Source organism: Papio anubis, chromosome 11 (assembly GCF_008728515.1).
Source record: "Papio anubis isolate 15944 chromosome 11, Panubis1.0, whole genome shotgun sequence".
NCBI classification, from domain to species: Eukaryota; Metazoa; Chordata; class Mammalia; order Primates; family Cercopithecidae; genus Papio; species Papio anubis.
This window is the reverse complement of record NC_044986.1, coordinates 120,085,496-120,105,633: the sequence shown is the minus strand read 5'-3', so window position 1 is coordinate 120,105,633 and position 20,138 is coordinate 120,085,496. Positions and strand designations below refer to the sequence as shown.

General features: G+C 45.1%; 1 protein-coding gene and 1 long non-coding RNA gene across 6 annotated transcripts in view; one reads left to right on the top strand and one right to left on the bottom strand.

Annotated features, from left to right (window-relative positions):
* LOC103887271 overlaps nucleotides 1-14,076 on the top strand; it is a 41,710-nt gene extending 27,634 nt beyond the window's left edge. Inside the window, exons 5-6 of one of the 2 annotated variants that reach the window (XR_004177112.1) lie at nucleotides 3,480-3,585; nucleotides 13,988-14,076. This is a non-coding gene — a long non-coding RNA (uncharacterized LOC103887271). Of the gene's footprint in view, nucleotides 1-3,479; nucleotides 3,586-8,887; nucleotides 9,183-13,987 lie in introns of those variants that run through there. The other variant, XR_004177111.1, reaches the window with a different exon arrangement.
* IL2RA (interleukin 2 receptor subunit alpha) overlaps nucleotides 1-19,548 on the bottom strand; it is a 52,838-nt gene extending 33,290 nt beyond the window's left edge. For 2 of the 4 annotated variants that reach the window (XM_021943018.2, XM_021943020.2), the window contains exon 1: nucleotides 19,246-19,547. In XM_021943018.2, coding sequence (XP_021798710.1) covers nucleotides 19,246-19,309 — 64 coding nt within the window. In that variant the 5' untranslated portion in view covers nucleotides 19,310-19,547. Of the gene's footprint in view, nucleotides 1-19,245 lie in introns of all 4 variants that reach the window. The other 2 variants (XM_021943019.2, XM_003903362.5) reach the window with 2 other exon arrangements.
* Between the last annotated feature and the right edge of the window lie 590 nt (nucleotides 19,549-20,138).

The window sequence follows — 20,138 nt, the reverse complement described above, 5'->3', positions numbered from 1 at the left end:
TAAGTACTTTTACGGTATAAAGGGAGAAAACCTACATGATCATTTTAATAGAAGAAGAAGAGCATCTAATGATGATGAAAAGAATATCCATTATCGATTAAAAGAAAAAAAAATTTTAGATAGTAGAAATAGAAGGAAACTTCTTTAACCAATAAATGGTAGACACTGAAATCTTACAGAAAATGACATGTACCTGATACCTTAAAAGCTTTCTATTTAATGGTGGAAACATATATAATTCCTGCTTTTATTCTATACTGTATTGAACACCCCAGCTAATGCAATGGAACAAGCAAAAGAAATCAGAGGAATAAGAAGTGGATAAGAAAAAATAAAATTGTCATTTATAAATAATAATATCTACCTAGAAAATCCAAGAATCTATAATTATCCAAAGACTTAGTATCCATAATACATAAGGAAGACTTACAAATCGATAAGTAAAAAGCCAACAACCCAATAAAAATAGGGACAAAGGATATGAACAAGGAGGCCACAGAGATGACCAAAAAAACATATGAAAGCATGCTCAATATCACCAGGTATCACTGAAACTTAAGATAGTAATGAGACTTTATTTTATATTATCAGATTGGCAAAAAAATGTTAAAATTTCCCAGTGGTAAGTGATGATGAGGAATATGTGAGGAATTCAGGAAATTTTATAAATTGCTGATGAGGATTGTAAATTAGCATAGCAATTTCAATGAGAAAATTTTAAATACAGCAGTAAAATTGAAGCTGGATCAGTGATTTCACTTCTAGGTATATTCCTAGAGAAATTCTTGCATATGTGCACACATTCAAGGCTGTTTATCAGAGCATTGCTTGTAATAGGGAAAAAGCAGACACAGTCTAATTGTCCATCAAAAGAAGGTTAGATTAATAAACTCAGCATTAGCAATAACTGTATTATTATACAATGTAATAATGTACAGTTGTTAAAAAGAATAAACATCAAGAACGAATCTCAAAAACAGTGTTGAGTGAAAAAAGCAAAGTTGCAAAAAGAAACAGTATATTATGCATTTACGTATAAAATAAAAAACAAACCAGTAGTGTATATTGCATCAGGAGATACAACCCAGGTTCAAGAGAGCAATTACTGGAGGGGAAGAATGGGATTGGGTTGGACAGAGAGGGAGCTCCACTATATCCATAGCATGTATTTATTTGTTTTTGTTTGTGTTTGTTTTGTTTTTCGAGATGGAATCTTTCTCTGTCACCCAGGCTGGAGTGCAATGCCGAGATCTGGGCTCACTGCAACCTCTGCCTCCCAGGTTCAAGTGATTTTCCTGCCTCAGTCCCCTGAGAAACTGGGATTACAGGTGTCTGCACCACGTCAGGCTAATTTTTTGTATTTTTGATAGAGATGGGGTTTCACTATGTTGACCAGGCTAGTCTTGAACTCCTGACCTCAGGTGATCTACCTGCCTCAGCCTCCCAAAGTGTTGGGATTACAGGCATGAGCCATCATGCACGACAAGAGCATGTATTTAAAATAAACAAAAAGGACATGAAACAACCAAGGTAAACTGTAAACATTTACTGAATCCTGATGGTGGGCACATGATGGTTATATTAATCTTCATGTTTTTCTGTATTGTTTGAAATTTCAATAATTTTTAAATATTTATAGAACAAATAGGTTCTTCTTGCCAACCTCCCAAATGCTGATTCTTTACCAAAGCTTCTTCCAAAGGAAGTGATTAGTTCAGGGTCTTTTCCTTCTGTCTGTGGATGTGGAAATTTATCAGAGAAAGAAATCCCCCTCTCCCCCGACTCAGTGGCAAGTCCACAGCCGGAAAGTCTAACTCCCAATTTTATTTATTAAGTCAATCATCCAAATCACCTCTCAGTCCTCAGCAGCTGAATTCAATACAATGATTACGCCTCGAGCGTCTTCCTAGAGAAGGTGGTAGTGATGCAGGACAAGCGAGACCCAGGGTGGGGCTTAGCCCGCAAGGGTCCTTGGCTTTACCCAAGAAGGAATTCAGGGGCAAGCCAGTGGTAGAATGAAAGAAAAGAGCTTTATTGAAGTGGCGATGTTATAGTTCCTACTGTGCTACAGCTCCGTGACTGCTTCTGCAGAGCAGGGCCACCACATAGGCAGAGAGTGGGAGGTCAGGGCAGTTCTGCATTCATATTTATATCTGCTTTTAATTACATGCAGTTTAAGGGGCAGTTTGTGCAGAAATTTCTAGGGAAGGGGTAGTAACTTTTGGGTCATCTGGTCAGTGCTATGGAAAGGAGCAGGAATGCCTGGGTGTTGCCATGGCAATGGTAAACTGACATGGCACACTCATGGGTGTTCTTATGGAAAGCTGCTTCTGCCCCAATCCTGTTTTTGCTAGTCCTCAATTTGGTCCGGTGTCAGAGCTCTGCCTCCAGAGTTGAGTCCCACCTTCTACCTCAGTAGGAGGATTTTTAAATGGCATAATTACAGAGATATAAAATTTATGTATGCATGTGACCAGAGGAAAAAATAAGAGAATCCAAAATATAAGTGGTAGTATTGGGACTTCACCTACCACTCCCTCTCCACCCATTCTTTTGGCTGGATCGGCACCCAAGAGCAGAGCACAAACCTTGGGCCATGGTAGTTTCTGAATGAGTACTTGAGTGTGTTCGCATTAGCATTGGTGCTGTTACCCATTGATTGGTTCATTCAAACAAACATTCCCCTTCCTTGTTTCATTCAGCAAGCACAAATGTTGAAGGAAATGTGGGAGAAGTAAAGTGTCTGTTTCAGGGCTTGGGGGATTTAAGGAAGTTGCTGTCATCAAAGAAAAGTTGCCTGATTCCCTGGGGAAAGGAGAAGAAGGCCGTGTGCTTCAAGGAGGAGACCTTTGCTTCAAGGAGATCTCCAGGCACTTGAGCACATCTCTGTAGTAATTAGCACAGAAGCACTGTAGTTATTTGTTATCTGACCCACAGTTTCTGAGGCCTGGTTGACTGGGTCAAATAGTCAGAGTTTCCGCAACCCTAAAATGAGTAACTCACAGGGTAAGACCCTTTTGGAGAACGACTGTGCCTTACTCAACACTTGTTAAACAACAACAACACAACGATGGGGTGGTGGGGTGGAGGGATCTAGTTATTTTCTCTTTACTTAGAAGGGAAAAAAGAAGCAGGAAACCAAAAATACCCCTACAAGCAGCTGCCGCTAAACCATCACATTTTGGGACCTCAAATGCTTCCGCAAATGAAACATTGGGCGCTGGTTATTTTCTAATCCTGGGAGTCTTCTCGGTCGACAACAGGTTTCCGGGCATGAAAGAGTTAACCACAAGCTCACCACAGAATGTCAACCTGATTAAAATAAAAGTTATCAGATTTAAAAGGGGGAAGTAGAAACAGACTCTTTTTCTTTCTCTGAAATCTAAAAGCAGTTTTTCCTCAAATCTTTAAAACCAATTTCTTGGGATGGAGTCATATTTTTAGTAGAAATATGCTAAATCGGTGACTCCCGCCCACAGTCTTTTCTGCAAGGAGAGAGACTCTTCTGAGAAACTGGAGCGAGGAGCTGAGGAAATTTTCAACTCAACGGAATTTCCCCTGAGAGTGTAAAGAAAGACAGAATAAGTAAGTATAACTTACTTACAGGTAGAAACTTAAGGAGGAAACAGAAAAGAAGGAAAAAGAAAAAGTCATCAAAAACGATGGCAACCTCCGAAGTCATGATGCTAAGTGTTTCTCCTGGGAACCACAGCCCAGTTGGTGTCAAGTGAAGGCTGGTCCTGTTGACACAAATCCTAATTGTGTCAGGCAGGCCAAGCCCACATGTCCAGAACCCAGAGTTCTGGTCAGGGGTTCCCAGCAGCCAGGCTCACTCGGCCCTGCTCCTCAGCCATCTCCCAGGGGGCACTGTTGTACCCCTTTTCCTTCCTGCTCTCAAGAATTCACACTCAGTTTTACACAAGACACACATTGCGTATACTGTGTGTTGTTGACAGGGATCATGCCCTTTCACAGAGAATGACAATCCAAATGTGGAAACACATTTGGGAGAAAACACATTTGGGAGAAAACCATGGGAAGTGGGGAGCACTGATTGAGGTTCTGGGGTCTTGGGGCCTTCAGATACTACCATGATCTGCTAGTCTACTGTGATTTTGCTTAAGAAGGATTCAGTAGAGACAGATGGCATCATGAAAGTATCAAATCCACATGTTCACAGATGCTACCCCAGACATCAGGGAAGACGATGACATTTCAGGCACTGTGGGACTGGTGGAGTGGACAGCATAGAACAGAGAGGTTAAAGTTGTAGGTTACATGGTACCAAAAGCCCATGCCTGTGCTCCAGGGACTGGCCTCAGACACATAAATGCAACCTCAAGGCTTTTGCTGAGTTCAGTCTTTGTATTCAGCTGTGGGTGGGTCAAAAGGCCTGTCTGCTGACCCAGCCCTCTCCTGGAGCCATGCTGAGAGGAAGCACAGGCTGCATTTCTTCAGAGTTCCTTTAAAGTATTGGTTCTCAACTATTCCTGCCTTAACACAAATTCTTAGTCAACACACAACATTTGATCTCTGATAGTTTCAGTAGGTGGGTTCTATTCTTTTCAACAGATACCTAGGGTTAGTGGGGGTGAGCATTCACACTGGGCTTCTTAGAGAGCTGAATTCCAAGGTGGCCATGTTTCCTAAGGACATGGGAACTTAAGATGCAGGCGGGGATCCCATGTCCTATTGGAAGGTTCAAAGGCTTCCTCAGCACAGTGCTGAGATCCTGCTTTTTACTCAGGTGTAGGACAAGTAGTTATTAAGCCACAGAATGTTAGGACTGAAAGGGACAAAGACCCTCTCCATCTCTCTGCATGCTTGCATGGAGAACATGTATACATTATCCAAGGACTCTCAAATCACTGCATGTCCTGCGCATGCCCTAGCCCTGAGGAGGGGCTGAACCCTTGCCGATGTGCAGAAGGGGTTAATCAGACCATGTGGACACAGCTAGCCCAAGGAACAATCCCCATGCCAACAGCATTCCATTCTGACCTCATACCATGTGCACAGCACCTGATGCTGGTGGTGTCAGGAGTGTGGCCTGTCCCACACTCAGAAGGCAGGATGAACATAGAGGAAATACTAGGATGGCAAAGGCTGGTTGTCACCTGGGGGCCTCAGAAGCCACAGCACCAGAGGAAGGCTCAGGAGTCAGCCCACTCCAAAGCTCTTACTGCCTGTAGCATGCACCCTGCATCCTGCACCCTGTGCCTCTGGGCCACCAAGAACGGCAATCACATCAGCTGAGATGCAACACACTGCATGCCGAGCACACAGCAGAGCTCACACGCAGAAATGTTCTTGGCTGCCCTGACACCAATGAAGGAGCTTATCATGAATATGAAGGATAATTAACATACCTATTATTTTATTAGACATCATAATTCAAATATAATAAAGTATATAAATATAATATAAATATATCATAAATGAAATATATAAAATACCATCTTATGAAATTATCTTATATGATAATAAAATAATAACTATACAGATATATAATAAACAATATATGTTATATAAAATACTATAGTATACTCATTAATATAATTAGTATATTATATGATAAAATATATATAATAAAAGACATCATACACTAATAGAGTATAATAGTCAATATAATTAAAATTAATACTTATGCAATAATTAATTATGAGATGATGTGTTCTTCTCATCTCCATTCTATAGAGGCAGGAACTAAGGCACAGAGAGGCCCAGGGACTTGCCCAGAGCCACACAGCCCCTCGGTGGTGGAGCTAGGACTTGGACCCAGGCAGCCTGACAAGCGTGTGCTCTTACGCACGAGCGTCCGCCTGTCCTCCCGCCTGCCCTCCCTCATGTGCTGGCTGCATCCTGCTCCTGTGGCCCTGACCGTCAACTGCCCTTGTCATGTGTCTGTCTCGCATCACAGGAAGGCTGTCATGGGAATCCTGGGATGGGTGGTGATGAGTAAGCAAGAAGAGGGGTTGCTGGCGTTAAGAGATTTTAGAAGTTGGAATTGCCAAAAATTGAGGCTGGATTAGGTGCATGGAGGACAGAAAGGAAGAAACAAGAATTTTGCCCAGATTTCCTGGGCAATGGGGAAGATGGGGTGCCATTCACTGAAATAGCAAGGAGAGGAGAAAGAGTAGGTTCCGGGGAGGGAGGACAGTTCTGGATGTGTAGACTGAGCAGCTTGTGAGGCATCCACATGGAAAGGTCCAAGGGAAGGGCCTTTGGCCATGCAGACTACAAGTCCAGCAAGTCACATTTAGTGAGCACCTGCTGTGCTCTGGTCACTCTAGACAGGCTAGCTTATGTAGCCTTCCAGCACCCAGCAGGGTCTGTGTTATTCCCATTTCATACGAACAGAAGCTGAGGCCCACCGAGGTTAAAAACCTGCCCTCATGGACTTCCATGGAGGTTACTCAATGCCCTACAGGTTTGCCTTTCTGCTTCCCTTCATTCTTTACATAGACCAGTGCTTTCTCTTCTCCCTTCATTCTTCACATAAACCCAGTGCTGTCTCTCCAAAGTACAAGCCACGCCCTGACTGAGACCCCTCTGGGATGTTCTGTTCCTTCCAGGACACAGTTTAAGCCCAGTGACATGGCGAGGCTGTAAGACACAGCTCATGCCCAGCTTCAAAATCTCTGCTTCCACCATGTGTCTGAGCTCTCCTGCCATACGGGACTCTGTGTGGCTCTTGGAGCTCACCACGTGTTTTGTCTTGGGCTTTGGTCATTGTATTACTCAGGGTTCTCCAGAGAGACAGAACCAATAGGATGTATGCAGAAAAATAAGAGAATATTTATACGGGAATTGGCTCACTCAATTATGGAGGCTGTGAAGTCCCACGAGATGCCAGCTGCAGCTGGACAACTGGGAAAGCTGGTGGTGTGGCTCAGTCTAAGACTGAATGTCTGAGGACCAGAGGGGCCCTGCTGTAAGTCCCAGAGTCCAAAAGCTGGAGAACAAGGAGTGCCAGTGTCCAAGAGCAGAAGACACATGTCCCAACTTGAAGGGAGAGAACGCAACCTTCCTCTGCTTTCTTCTTCTATTCTGGTCCTCCATGGTTGGATGATCCCCACCACACTGGTGAGGGTGATTTTTCTTTACTTAGTCTACCAACAAGAAATTTACCCAGTCTATTCAATTCAAACGCTAGTGTCTCCTGGAAATACCCTCACAGACACACCCAGAGAGAAGGTTTAGCCAGCTCTCTGGGCATCCTTAGCCCATGCAAGTTGACACATTAAAATTAACCATCATGCTCATGCCACACTTCCTAATGCATTTCCGCCTTCTCGACTCCTGCTTTCTCTGAAGAGCTCCCATTGGCTGTCATCTTTCTCTAGAAAGCCTCCGGGACCCTTCCCCTGTCTGTGCTTCGTGGCATTTCTCTGCAGTCCCAGACTTAGCTCCCTTTTCTTTCCGCGGCACTCACCCTACTGTATCCATCTCACTCCTATCATCTTGCTAGTGCCTGCACAGAATGGCACGCAAAGATTTTCGTAAAGGAAAGTAGAAATTCGCAAGTTCAAGCTAGGATTTGAATTCAAGTCTGTCAACTTTCCAAATTCATAAGACTTTTCCATTCTCTCAAGATGCTTTTCTGGTTGGGAAAAATTCCAGTAGGCAGACAAGACAGGGAAGATTATTCCAGAAAGGGAAGAGGGTGTTCCTGGGAGTCCAGCTTTGAAATCACAAATGAGGTGGTTCCCTTTGAAGGACAGGAGGAGACCTACTGGCCAAGATGTGCTATGTGCTGAGGGAACAGTCTTGGCGGGAGAGCGTGTTGTGTGCCAGGCAGAGGAGGTGGCAAAGTGCCCCTGATGCAATGGAAATGACTGGAGCTCTTGCAGCGGAAAGGGCATCATGACAGGTGCTTTCAGGGGAGATCAACTTGGGGATGAATAACAGGGTGACTGAAAACCAGAGCTTCAGGGCCTGCCTAGGAAGCCCAGGAGATTAACGGTGCCTGTTAACAGCTTGCTTCCTATGTCAGGCCTGAACGCATGAGTTCTGCTCAAATCTACTGGCTCTTTGCTTTCTTGGGTGAGTGAATTACTGCCTCATGGTCTCAGTTTTCTCATCTGTAAAATGGAAATGGTAGCAGGGCATGGTGGCTCAAGCCTGTAATCCCTGCACTTTGGGAGGCTGAGACTGGTGGATCAATTGAGGTCAGGAGTTTGAGACCAGCCTGGCCAACATGGTGAAATGCTGTCTCTACTAAAAATACAAAAATTAGCCGGCCATGGTGGTGGGCGCCTGTAATCCCAGCTACTTGGGAGGCTGAGGCATAAGAATCTCTTGAACCTGGGAGGCGGAAGTTGCAGTGAGCTGAAATCACGCCACTGCACTCCAGCCCGGGCAACAGAGTGAGACTCTGTCTCAAAAAATGGGGGTAAGGGGGAATGGGGCTAACAGTCCCCATCTCCTAGGGTGGTTGTGAGGAATCTGTGAGATGACAGAAGCAGTGCACGCAGCAAGGCCTGTCTGGCCTGCGAGTGCTCAGAGCTGGGATCCCAGTGCAGGACGAGGAGAAGGAGGACGGGTGCCCTGGTTACAGGTCCTCTTGCACTGGATTGAAAACGAGGCCAGAGAAGCAGAGCTTGAGAGACGCTGGGAGAGGTAAAGTGAAACTGAAGGTCCAGTGGGTGAAAGGTAGTGAAAGCCCGAAGTGCAGTAAACCAGGGATCAATATCTCCAGCCGAAAGTCTCACCGTGTGGTCTCAGCGCCACCTGGGCGTCAGCGAGATGTCTGGAGAAACGGCCCGTTTATTCTGAAACCCCCCTCCAACTTTTTTTTTTTTTTTTTTTTGTAATTGTTTGTTTTGCTTTCCATTTAAAATAAGGAGTTTTCTCCTTTACAGAAGTTCTTTTTGTTCTAAATCAGGCTTTAAGCAGAGGTGCCACCACAAGGACAGGAAGCAGAGACCACACCGGTACTCAGCTGTGTTGCAGGCTTTGCCTGGTTTCATCGTCGGGGAAGCCACCAGGCCTGCCCCCAGCCAGTGAGATGTCACGCATGCAGCTTGGTGTCATCCCCAAAACTCCCGGGAAACTCTCAGGGCGCCGGGGCAGGAAGAGGCTGACGTCAACTTAAATGCCGGGGACTTCAAACGAAACTTTTAGAAATGATTCCTTTGCCCTTTACTTGGTAACATAATAAACTGATCTTTCTCTGAAAAGATGGGCCAATTTGCTTCAAGGGGCTCATTTCATGAGGAGAAAATACACACACATATATATTTCTTTTCTTTTTCTTTTTTTTTTTTGAGACGGAGTTTCACTCTGTCACCCAGGCTGGAGTGCAGTGGCTCCATCTCGGCTCACTGCAACCTCCGCCTCCAGGTTCAAAGGATGCTCCTGCCTCAGCCTCCAAAGTAGCTGGGATTACAGGCATGCAGCACTACAGCTGGCTAACTTTTGTATTTTTAGTAGAGACAGGGTTTCACCATGTTGGCCAGGCTGGTCTTGAACTCCTGACCTCAGGTGATCCACCAGCCTCAGCCTCCCAAAGTGCTGGGATTACAGACGTGAGCCATCATGCCCAGCTATATATATATATATATAATTTTTTAAAGAAACATTGCTGCTTTGCTACAAAGTATATAATCATGTAAACGGGACTAATACGATTCCTTCCTTCCTCCCTTCCTTGGAGGGGTCACAGACTTTTAAGATTGGGGAACGGTTCACATGCATGTGCGTGGGGCAGTTGGTCAGAGCTGTCTATGAGAAAGGTGCTTCTAGAATACTTGGGCAATGTGAGGTGGCAAACAGGTTGTTATTAAAGGAATTGAAATACTCTCGCTTGAAATGTTCCCATTTTCTCTGTAAAGGAATTTCTTGAGCAAAGGAAAACTCCACATCCTCTGTCTACCTGAAGTTCAAAATTAGTGGCGTTTGGTTTTGATAATTTTAGTAGTTGATGACAAAACAGTGCTCTCTGCTGTCCTCTCTGTCACATCTAACAGGACGTGAATGAGGCAGTCCCTGATGTGAGCTGTGCTGGGTTTTGCAGGAGTAATGAACATCAATCTGCGTGTTCCATCGACTCCTTTGAACTTGATCTCAGCACTTAGCCTGGGTCATAATTGTCTGTGCGGAGGTCAAAGACGGGCTCTTATTCATCTCTGTGTCTCAAACCTGTGCCTGACACACAGCAGTTCCTCAGTGAACATTTGCTGAATTAATGAATGAACAAAGGAATGAGCAAACCAGTAGCCAGCAGTCCTGCCACACAAGAGGTTGTTTCCGATCGCCCTGATTCTCCCGCTTCCTCCTGTACCCGCAACCCATCTGCTGCCCCTACTGCTGTAGCAACAACTTCTCTCTGAAAACCCTCCGAAGGGAGAAAACGCGCCCCTCTCACGCCTCAGAGGCACACACCTATCCTTGCCTTTGTTTTTTTATTGCTGAGAGTACAGAAAGCAGAAGCTTCTGAAGGAGGTATCTATTTTGGTCCCAAACAGAAAAGAGTGGGTGATTCTGTGGGCAGAGGTGGCAATTCCTGAATGTGGTGTGGTGACTCACGCCCGGAGGTGCTCAGAATTTCCTCTGTTTTGTGGCTGCTGGGGCAGGTGCGACAGTGCCGCTTTCTCCAAAGATGCCCCAAGCTGCTCTGGGGGTAGAAGGAGGGCTGCGGGGAACATCAGAACCCAGAGAACCCAGACCCCAAGGACCAGATGGGCCTTAAGCCATCCTGCAGGAGGCCGGCTGCTCCAGCAGGTTGAGGAGTGCCACACAGCTCTGTGGGTACCACCTCACTGAATGTACCTGGGGCTGAAGGAGCAGTGGGCATTATTCATAGCGTATTACTTCACCTTTGTAAAAACCAAAAATAACTTCCCTGCTCACATGGCACCTTCGTCTTTGACCTTTAGCAGCAGTTTAGACAGGAGGAAAAAGGCAGGCTCTGGAATGAGACCGCCTGTTTCCAATCCTAGCCCCTTCCTTGTTGGGCTACATTGGGCAACCCATTTAACCACTGTAAGCCTCAGTTCGCCAGGCATAAAATAAAATGGAGATGATCATATGACATACTTTATTTTGGGAATTAACTGAAGTAATACTATGTCTGAACGTAATACCTGAAAGATAGCATTTAGGCAATGGGTATTCACTGTCGTGGTTCTAGCTAGTGTTCAAATGTTTTCTGGAACAAAGCTTGAAGCAAATAAGCCCAAAAAGAAACATAGCTCTCAGTCTCAGAGTTGGTGCATGGCCGGCCTGAACTAGCCATCTGTTTCCCGGTCTACAGCTTTGCTCACTTTGTTACCAAAGGAAATCAGGGTCTGTTGGAGACTGTCCTATTTTCCACACTCTTTAGAATAAAGAAACCAATGGCTTCAATACAACTTCCTTATTTAAAATTAATTATCATTTTGAAAAATAGAGGTGGGGTCTCACTATGTTGCCCAGGCTGGTCTCGAACTCCTGGGCTCAAGGGATCCTCCCCTCTTGGCACCTCAAAGTGCTGGGATTACAGGAATGAGCCCCTGCACCCGGCTGCAGCTTCCTTTTTATTCTTTTAAAACATTGCTCTTTCTTCTCCTTTTGGGAAAAACGGACTCAATTGCTGCTAGTCCAATTGCATCAGCTTGTTCTTGCACTGCATACAGCGTGGGAGGGAAAAGCCTGGGAAAGGGGGGGACATGGGCCAGCGAGCTCGTCTGGCCACACCTTCTACCATGGGGCAAGCCCCTTCGCTGGCACAGGATGTGAATACTCCTGATCCGTATCTTGCCCCTTCCTTCCTCCCGTTCCTCTTCCTCCCAGCACAGTGACCTTCCGGTCAACTCCACCCATGCCACCCACACTTTGTTGCCTTGGAGTTTCCAGCCACCTGAACCCCTCCTGTAAGCAGGATCTGGGTGGAGGGCTGCAGGCAGAGCTGCTGGTCAAGAACCCCTGGGGAACTGGTTAGGTCTGGGAGTGGGAGAATGGGCTATCAGGACAAAACCCCTGGGACTCCAGCCTTGTGGTGTGCACGTGGCTCAGGCTGGGTCAGGGAAAAAATGTGGAGGTAGGGAAACAAGGCTCAGGAACTCTTTGGCTGCCGTCCAGGGTCATGTGGTGCTGGCAATAAGTGATCAGTGACCCATTGCACCAAGGACATCTGCTGGGGACCAATGACACCTGTAGACACTGCAGGGTTGAAGTTGGGTGAGAAGCACTCACATGCTGTCTGTCTGACCAAAAGTATTCATTTTTGTCCAAGAATCTGAGACTCCTTTTGCTTGGCACACACACCCAAAACTGCATGTATGTTGAAATATGGCTCATTATGTAGTTGTCCTGGCAAACGCCTCATCTCTCTAATTGGTCAGCTTACTACTGATGGAACATGGTCCATGTATATGACTCCAGCAACATCACTAGAAAATACCATCCTCCAGCCCTCTCCTGATATTCAGAACCGCCATTCAGAGCCAGGAGGTCCCAGGGCCACCTTCTCTGAGAATTTTTTTTCTGGTTCTCCAGGTAGCATGTCACTCTCCCTATTCTGATCATTTATGACATTCTTTGCAATATTTGATCTTTCCCAGATTGGTTTTCCCTTTTTCTAATTTTTTTTTAAGAGACAAAGTCTCACTATGTTGCCCAGGCTGGTTTTGAACTCCTGGGCTCACGTGATCCTCCTGCCTTGGTCTCCCAAAGTGCGGGGATTACAGGCGTGAGCTATCATGCTCAGCCTATTTTCTCGTTTCACTCGCAAGTTCTGTGTGGGTAGAAGCAATGCCTATTTCTTCTCTGACATGATAGCCCTGTTACTCAAAATGGGGTTACTCAAAATGCACCAACAACATAGGCCTCCTGTGAAATCTGTTTACACCAGAATCTTAGGCGCTAACCCCTAACCTCCCGAGTCAGAATTTGCTCCATGACAAGATCCCTGAATGATTTCTGAATACATTAAAAGCTGAGAAGTACTGCTTGAGCACACCTGTTCCTAGTGAATCAGACCAACCATGAAAGTCATTATTCCATCTCTCTAATTTGGTGAGTTTCAACCCTAAGTGCAATTTGGAAGTATACAAGGAACTGAAGAGAAGGTATTGTGATGTTCAGTTCTGTTCCCCAGACAGTCCACTTAATTCATCTTAATTAGTCTCAGACATCACTTTTTAAAGCATCCTGGATGCACACTAACGTACAGCTGGCGTTTTGAACAATTACTTTCCACACATTTCCCAATGGGAACTGTGTTTCTTTTTGACAGAAGCAAACCCCAGAGTCGCCTTGAGATCAGTCAAAAACTGGAGTAATCTTAGAGTGGAAAATACCTAAAATTTCTAGAGACAATTATATTATTGTTTTCCCCTAAATGAGTGAGTTACTTGAGAATATGGTGGGGGATTCAGTGGGGGCTATCGGCAAACACTGTTGGCTGACTTCAGGATGGGAGCCACTCAGCAGAAGTTTTGTCTCCCGTGTTAAACTGTGAGCACAAGAGGACAAGAGCTGGAACTTTCTTCATCTCTGTAATCCTTATGCATGAATGGATGGATGAAGGAATACCACTGAGAATTCATGTATAGATTGCAGATGTCCAGGGAATATTGAACTGAAATTTAAGAGGGCTGGATTCAAGTTCAGCTTCTATGTGAACTCTTTCAGTGAAGAAGGTCTTATCATTTTTAGAAGTAATCAACTGAATTAAGATTCTCTTTTCCGCTGGGTACACTGGCTCATGCCTATAATCCCAGCACTTTGGGAGGCCCATGCAGGTGGATGACTTGAGGTTCAGAGTTCAAGACCAGCCTATGTAACATAGCAAAAACCCCATCTCTACTAAAATTACAAAAAATGAGCCAGGCATGGTGGTGTACACCTGTAATCCCAGCTACTCAAGAGACAGAGGCAGGAGAATCGCTTGAACCCAGGAGGTGAAGGTTGCAGTGAGCTGAGATTGCACCACTGCACTCTAGCCTGGGTGACAGAGTGAGACTGTCCAAATAAAAAAAGATTTCCTTTTCTCTTCTCTCAGGGAACGGCCTGGAATAGAGAAGAGAGACGGGTTCCAACTCATGTAAAACTTCTCCAATGGGAGACAAGGACATTGTTTGAGTGGAAAATTCCTACACAAGCAAACAAACAGCAGAGGATACCGCCCTCCCCCCCACTCCCGCCCCGTCCAGGGTAGGAGCACAGTGGATCACCTGCTGCCCTGTGTCTTGTGGCCTCTGTCCCTGGAATCTCACTGATGGAAATGTACCAGTCCCTCAGGACTCCTTTCCCATGTCACCCTCATGAAGCCTTCTCTGATAGCCCCACGCTCAGTAGATCTTACCACATATGACTCGTGTTACTATGATTATATACACGCCTTTCTCCTCACCAGCTTACGACTCTCTTAAGGATCAGGACTATGTCTTGCTCATTTTTACATTTCCTATCGTATTGAAAGGGGGCATAAAAGGTATTGGATAGATTTTGAGAACTGAGTGAGTGGAGTTTTTGCCTTGACACCTGCAGCTGCAGCAATGACAAAAGCAATGGGTCATGCTGGCTGCCAGGCAGTACTTCTTCAGAGCTGGAAATAACCCACAAGGAGACATCAGGCTTTGGTGCATTGACACACTACAGTCGCTCAACCCTGACCCTGCCAGTATGTCTTCATTTGGGAAACTTTTTCATCCCAAAGTTCCCCAGCTTGAAAATGCCTTTTAAGCAGAGCTTATTTTATTTCCTTTCTGGAATTCTTGACAGAGAGTGAAGGAACTGGAAGGGAGTTTCAAGATCCCTGGGTGACCTCCTCATTTTACAGAGAGAAATCTGTCAAAAACTCACGCCCTCCCGGTGTCCTCTCCTCAGTGCTTTGGCCCACTTTCTGATTCCTGCAAGGTTTATCTTCCTGCTAATTCTATTCCCTGTGACCTCAGGCAACATGCCTCATTTCCTAGGGAATTCTCTCGTTATCTGTAAAGTTTCTGCTCATCCTTGGGCAAGAAGAGGGGCGGGGAAGGAGCAGGAACAGCCACTACATTGAGGGACTGCCTGCCTTGATGGTGCCCATAGCTAGCAGAGGAATGACTCCAACAAAAAAAAATCACAAAGAGTACTGGGCGTGGTGGCTCATGCCTGTAATCCCAGCACTTTGGGAGGCCGAGGCGGGCAGATCATCTGAGGTCAGGAGTTCGAGACCAGCCTGGCCAATTTGGTCAAACCCCGTCTCTACTAAAAATACAAAAATGAGCCAGGCGTGGTGGCACATGCTTGTAATCCCAGCTACTTGGGGAGGCTGAGGCAGGAGGATCGCTTGAACCCGGGAGGCAGAGGTTGTAGCGAGCCAATATCTCGCCACTGCACTCTAGCCTGGGCGACAGAGTGAGACCCTGTCTCAAAAAGAAAAAAAAAAAAAAAAAACACAAAGAAGTATTCAGAATACCCAAGCCTTTAGGCAAAAACCAGTCTAGGAATACTTCTCTATCAGGGGAGTGGGATGGAGGAGTTATAGAGCCCACCAACCATTCTATATTAGCACCTCTAACTGACGCATTCATGAAACTCATTCTTTTGGTGCAGAATTGGGAAGTCAATTTTTTTCTTTTTCAATTCTCCCATCTAAAATGAAGCATACGCCCAGGTGATTTATCAAACTGTCTGTTTAAGGCATGCTGTTTTAAGGAAAGTAGCAACTGTCTCATGAAGCGCTCCCAATGTTTAGGAAAAGCCCTTCCAGCCTCAAGGCATGTCTTGAAGATGAATGAAGAAGTAACGGTAGCAATAATACTTTGGGATCTCAAGAAGTTGAAAGATTAAATGTGAAGGGTTAAACATTTTGTGTTTGACTGACAAAGGCGAAGATGGGAAATTCCATTGTGGGCAGTTGTCTTTACAAGAAGGGATAATTACACAAACACATGATCTCAATGGGTTTCCGCACTGTTTTTTTAAAGAATTATTTTTGAGTCTAGAGGATAAAGATTTGATCACAGAATTCCTAGAATGAAAGAAAGATGATCAAGGGACACATAAGCTCTCAGAATTTCCACAGTTCTGAGAAAGGTGCCTTCAATAACGTGCCATATTGGTAATACCAGGAGAATTTTCTTTCTGACCACATCCCAGGGCCCAGTAATATAGAGACTAAAAACACTCAAGTTGACTAATATGTCCTCATAAACCCTTGCCATGTTAAATGTTGGCTTTGGAAATTTTCAGAATGAAAATCTGCCCTTATGAATCAGCTAGAAATTGCATCTGTTGACAGTCTGATTTCATTAGAGAACTCTCACCCTGAGGAATTAAAAAGTCTGATTTGTTTCAAGACTGGGTTCCTCTTGGAGAAAAAAAGTCTGTGATGAAATGGTTTCTTACCCTGGAGTGAGGCCAGAGAATTCCTGTTGATTCCAGAAACTCGACCCATGTCATTGTCTTTGGCCATTGGGTCCTCGTTTGCCTCGTGATTGGACAATTTTAAGAGCCTCGTGACCTGTCTGTGTGCACCTGATCTCCCTCCACTCTATGCCAACCTCATCTCCATAAAGCTCTGACCCTGTTTGCAATAAACAGAAACAGAACAATCCAGGGAGACCAGGTTCAAACCCTGGCACTGTCACTGCCTGTGCGAGTCTGAGTTTTGGGTTCTTCTTCATCTACGGGTTCATGACATCCATACTGCAAAGTGGCTAGGAAGATTACAATAAGACACACATCTGGCACATAGAAGTTACTTTCTAAATGGTAGTTTTAAATTTTCTTGTAGTTCTTTATCGCCTACTAAGTGAAGTTAAGAAGTTATAACTAGGAGAATTCTCTTTCTGACCACATCCCAGGGCCCAGTAATATAGAGACTAAAAATGCCTAATGCCTTAGATGATTCATTTTACCTCGTCCTAACTTTCCAGTTTGAATTTCCCATATCCCCACCCTCCCTGTCCAGGGTAGGAGCACAGTGGACCACCTGCTGCTCCCTAAGGCGCTCCTATGTTTTGGTTTATAGGGGCCTCTCTTCCTGGAATCTCATTGATGGAAATTTACTGGTCCCTTGGGGCTCCCTTTACATGTCACCCTCATGAAGCCTTCTCTGATAGCCCCACACTCCGTATATCTTACCACTCTCTGACTGGTATTACTGTATTTATATCTATGCTTTTCTCCTCCTCACCTGGTTATAAATTGCTTAAGTGTCAGGGTGATGTCTTGCTCATTTTTGTATTCCCTATAGTGTTGAGAGGCAGATGGTGTATGGATAGATGTTGAGAATGGTGTGAAAGAGTCCTTATGGGACTCTACTTCCCCTCCTCCCACCAAGACCACTCAGACCCTTGGATAAGTCACCAATGGCTAGAAATAACACGAGTTTACTTGAAATGTGTCTTCCAGAGGCAGAGCATGATTAATTGTCAAGATTTTGCTGTTCTTGGCTTGGACTGAGTTAGCAAAGACCCTGTGGACATAGAAATCACATTGAAAACCTTCCTAAAAGTATACCCTTTTTATAAGAATGACACAATGGACTCTGAGGACTCAGGGGAAAGGGTGGGAGGTGGGTGAGGGATAAGAGACTATGCATTGGGTACAGCATACGTGCTTCGGTGGTGGGTGCACCAAAATCTCACAAATCACCACTAAAAAATGTATTCATGTAACCAAACACCACCTGTCCTCCAAAAACCTATTAAAATAAAAAATATAGGCCAGGCATGGTGGCTCACACCTGTAATCCCAGCACTTTGGGAGGCTGTGGCCGGTGGACCACAAGGTCAGGAGTTTGAGACCAGCCTGACCAACATGGTGAAACCCCATCTCTACTAAAAATACAAAAATTAGCTGGTCATGGTTGCACACGCCTGTAATCCCAGCTACTCGGGAGGCTGAGGCAGGAGAATTGCTTGAGCCCATGAGGAGGAGGTTGCAGTGAGCTGAGATCATGCCACTGCACTCCAGCCTGGGTGACAGAGCGAGATTCCATCTCAAAAAATAAAAATAAAATGAAAAATATATAATAAGTAAAGAAAATGTCCTCTTTAAAGACATTCCTACATCTGGGCCAGCACACAGCCCAGCATGACTTGGCCACTTCCCCTAAACAAGCAAGCAGACTCCTTAAATGCATCATCATGTTTCATTTCTTAATAAATTATTTCTGCAGCCAGTTGGCATTCTACTTGTTGTCATTGTAGACTTTCAAAAAAAACTATGAACTTTCTTATCTGTCTTCCTGAGTAAGCAAAGGGAAGACATTATTAGAAAATTCACACTCAATTAGGAAGAGTGGTTTGAGGTAGAAGTTGGTGGTTTTTTATTTCTTTAAAAAAAAAGTCTTGGCCAGGCACGGTGGTTCATGCCTGTAATACCAGCACTATGGGAGGCCAAGGTGAGTGGATCTCTTGAGCCCAGGAGTTCAAGACCAGCTTGGGCAACATGGCAAAATCCCATCTCTACAAAAAAATAAATTAACCAGGTGTGGTAGCTTGTGCCTATAGTCCCAGCTACTCAGGAGGCTGAGGTGGGAGGATCGCTAAGCCTGGGAGGCGAAGGTTGCAGTAAGCCAATATCGCGCCACTGCACTCCAGTCTGGCTGACAGAGACAGTGTCAAAAAAAAAATTTGAGAAAATCCATTTCAAAGAAGGAATGAAATTTAAAATTTGCATATATAAACACATTTACACATACATATGTATATATATAGTATTATGAGAAGTAGTAATGTTCTAAAAGTGAGTATGCCTATTTTTAAAAATTTCTGTAACGTGGCACTTGTTAGGAAATTCCTAGGTATTATTTCCTGAGGCAGTAAAAGCAATGAATACAACCTTGAAGCTAAACTTTTCTGAGACCTTAAATTGTCCCAGTGTTTGATATATGAGTACTGATGTCTCCAGCAAATTAACCTGAACTTAAAGAGCTTCCTGATAGCTTCTTAGCTGGGGGGTGGGAGTGCAGAGAAGAAAGGAAATTCACTGAAGAATAAAAGATAATTTCTTGAGGAACCTGCTCATCAGGGCCCTGTTAACATCCAAGTATCCCAAATATCATGCCACACCATTCTTCCCAGAATTAATCGTCAAGGACTGAGAAGGACAGGAGAACCTAATGCTATTTCAGGCTCTCTTGACGGACAAAGGAACACTGAGGCATAAACTGGGGTCCCCGTGGGTCACAGGCAAGAGGTGGAACCCAAGATTCAACTCTCTTCTTGGAACCATCTACCTGGGGACTCCCTCTGGCTCTGTGGCTGGGGAGAAGGAGGCCCATCAGCCTTCCTGGAATTCCGGGGGGCACCCACAGGCCCTTACCTGCCTGGCAGCCAGGCACCGTGATGAACGTGAGCAGTCCCCACATGAGCAGGTATGGATCCATCTTCCTGGCCCTCGGGACCTGCCGGGACAGTGAAGAGGTCTTTCTCTGCAGAAGGCCCAGTTGCCGTCAGCCTCCTTTTGGCATCGCGCTGGAGGATGTGGGATGGGAAGGTCGGTCCGCCTGGACTGTCACCCTGGTGGGCCCGTCCAGTCTCTATCGGAGTCAGGAGTTGCTCTCTTTAAGTATTGGGCTGGTGTGTTCAGCCAGGAAACTGCCTAGCACTCTCTTCTCTCATCTCAAATATAGGAAGTGTTTTTTTTTTTTTTTTTTTTTTTTGATGACAATATAGTTTGCGGTAATTTTTCAAACCAGGTTTTTTTTTTCAAGTTCAATTGCTGGAGGTGTGGGCTGGGGTTGATGAGAAGGATTGAACTTCATTTATGAATCCTTTCTTCGGCTACACCCATAAAAGGAAAGGGAGATTCCCCTGCCGTTGAAGGTAGGGTGAGCAAGCACTTCTTGGCAGTGGTCTCACCCAGCACTTCGTAAGCTGAGTCCTCCCCCAGGGCTGTAACGTCCTGAGGAGTCAGCAGGGACCACCGGGATGAAGGAGCAAAGTCCTGCCAAGATTCTGATCAGGCAGCCTCCAATATTCAAATAACGGAGACGGATGCAGCGAACTGATGGGTCCTGAGAATTCATAAATAATTCCCCAAGACTTACAACCTGTACTAGCCATCATGATTTCACCACGGTTCCCTGGGCTTCGGAAAGTGCACTGTCATTTTATAGGGTGTTTTGCTTCCAGATTTGTCTTTCTCTTAAAGGATCATGCAAAAAGTGGGCTTTGGTTTTAAACTTTGGAATTTTTTGTAAAATTCAGTCTCGC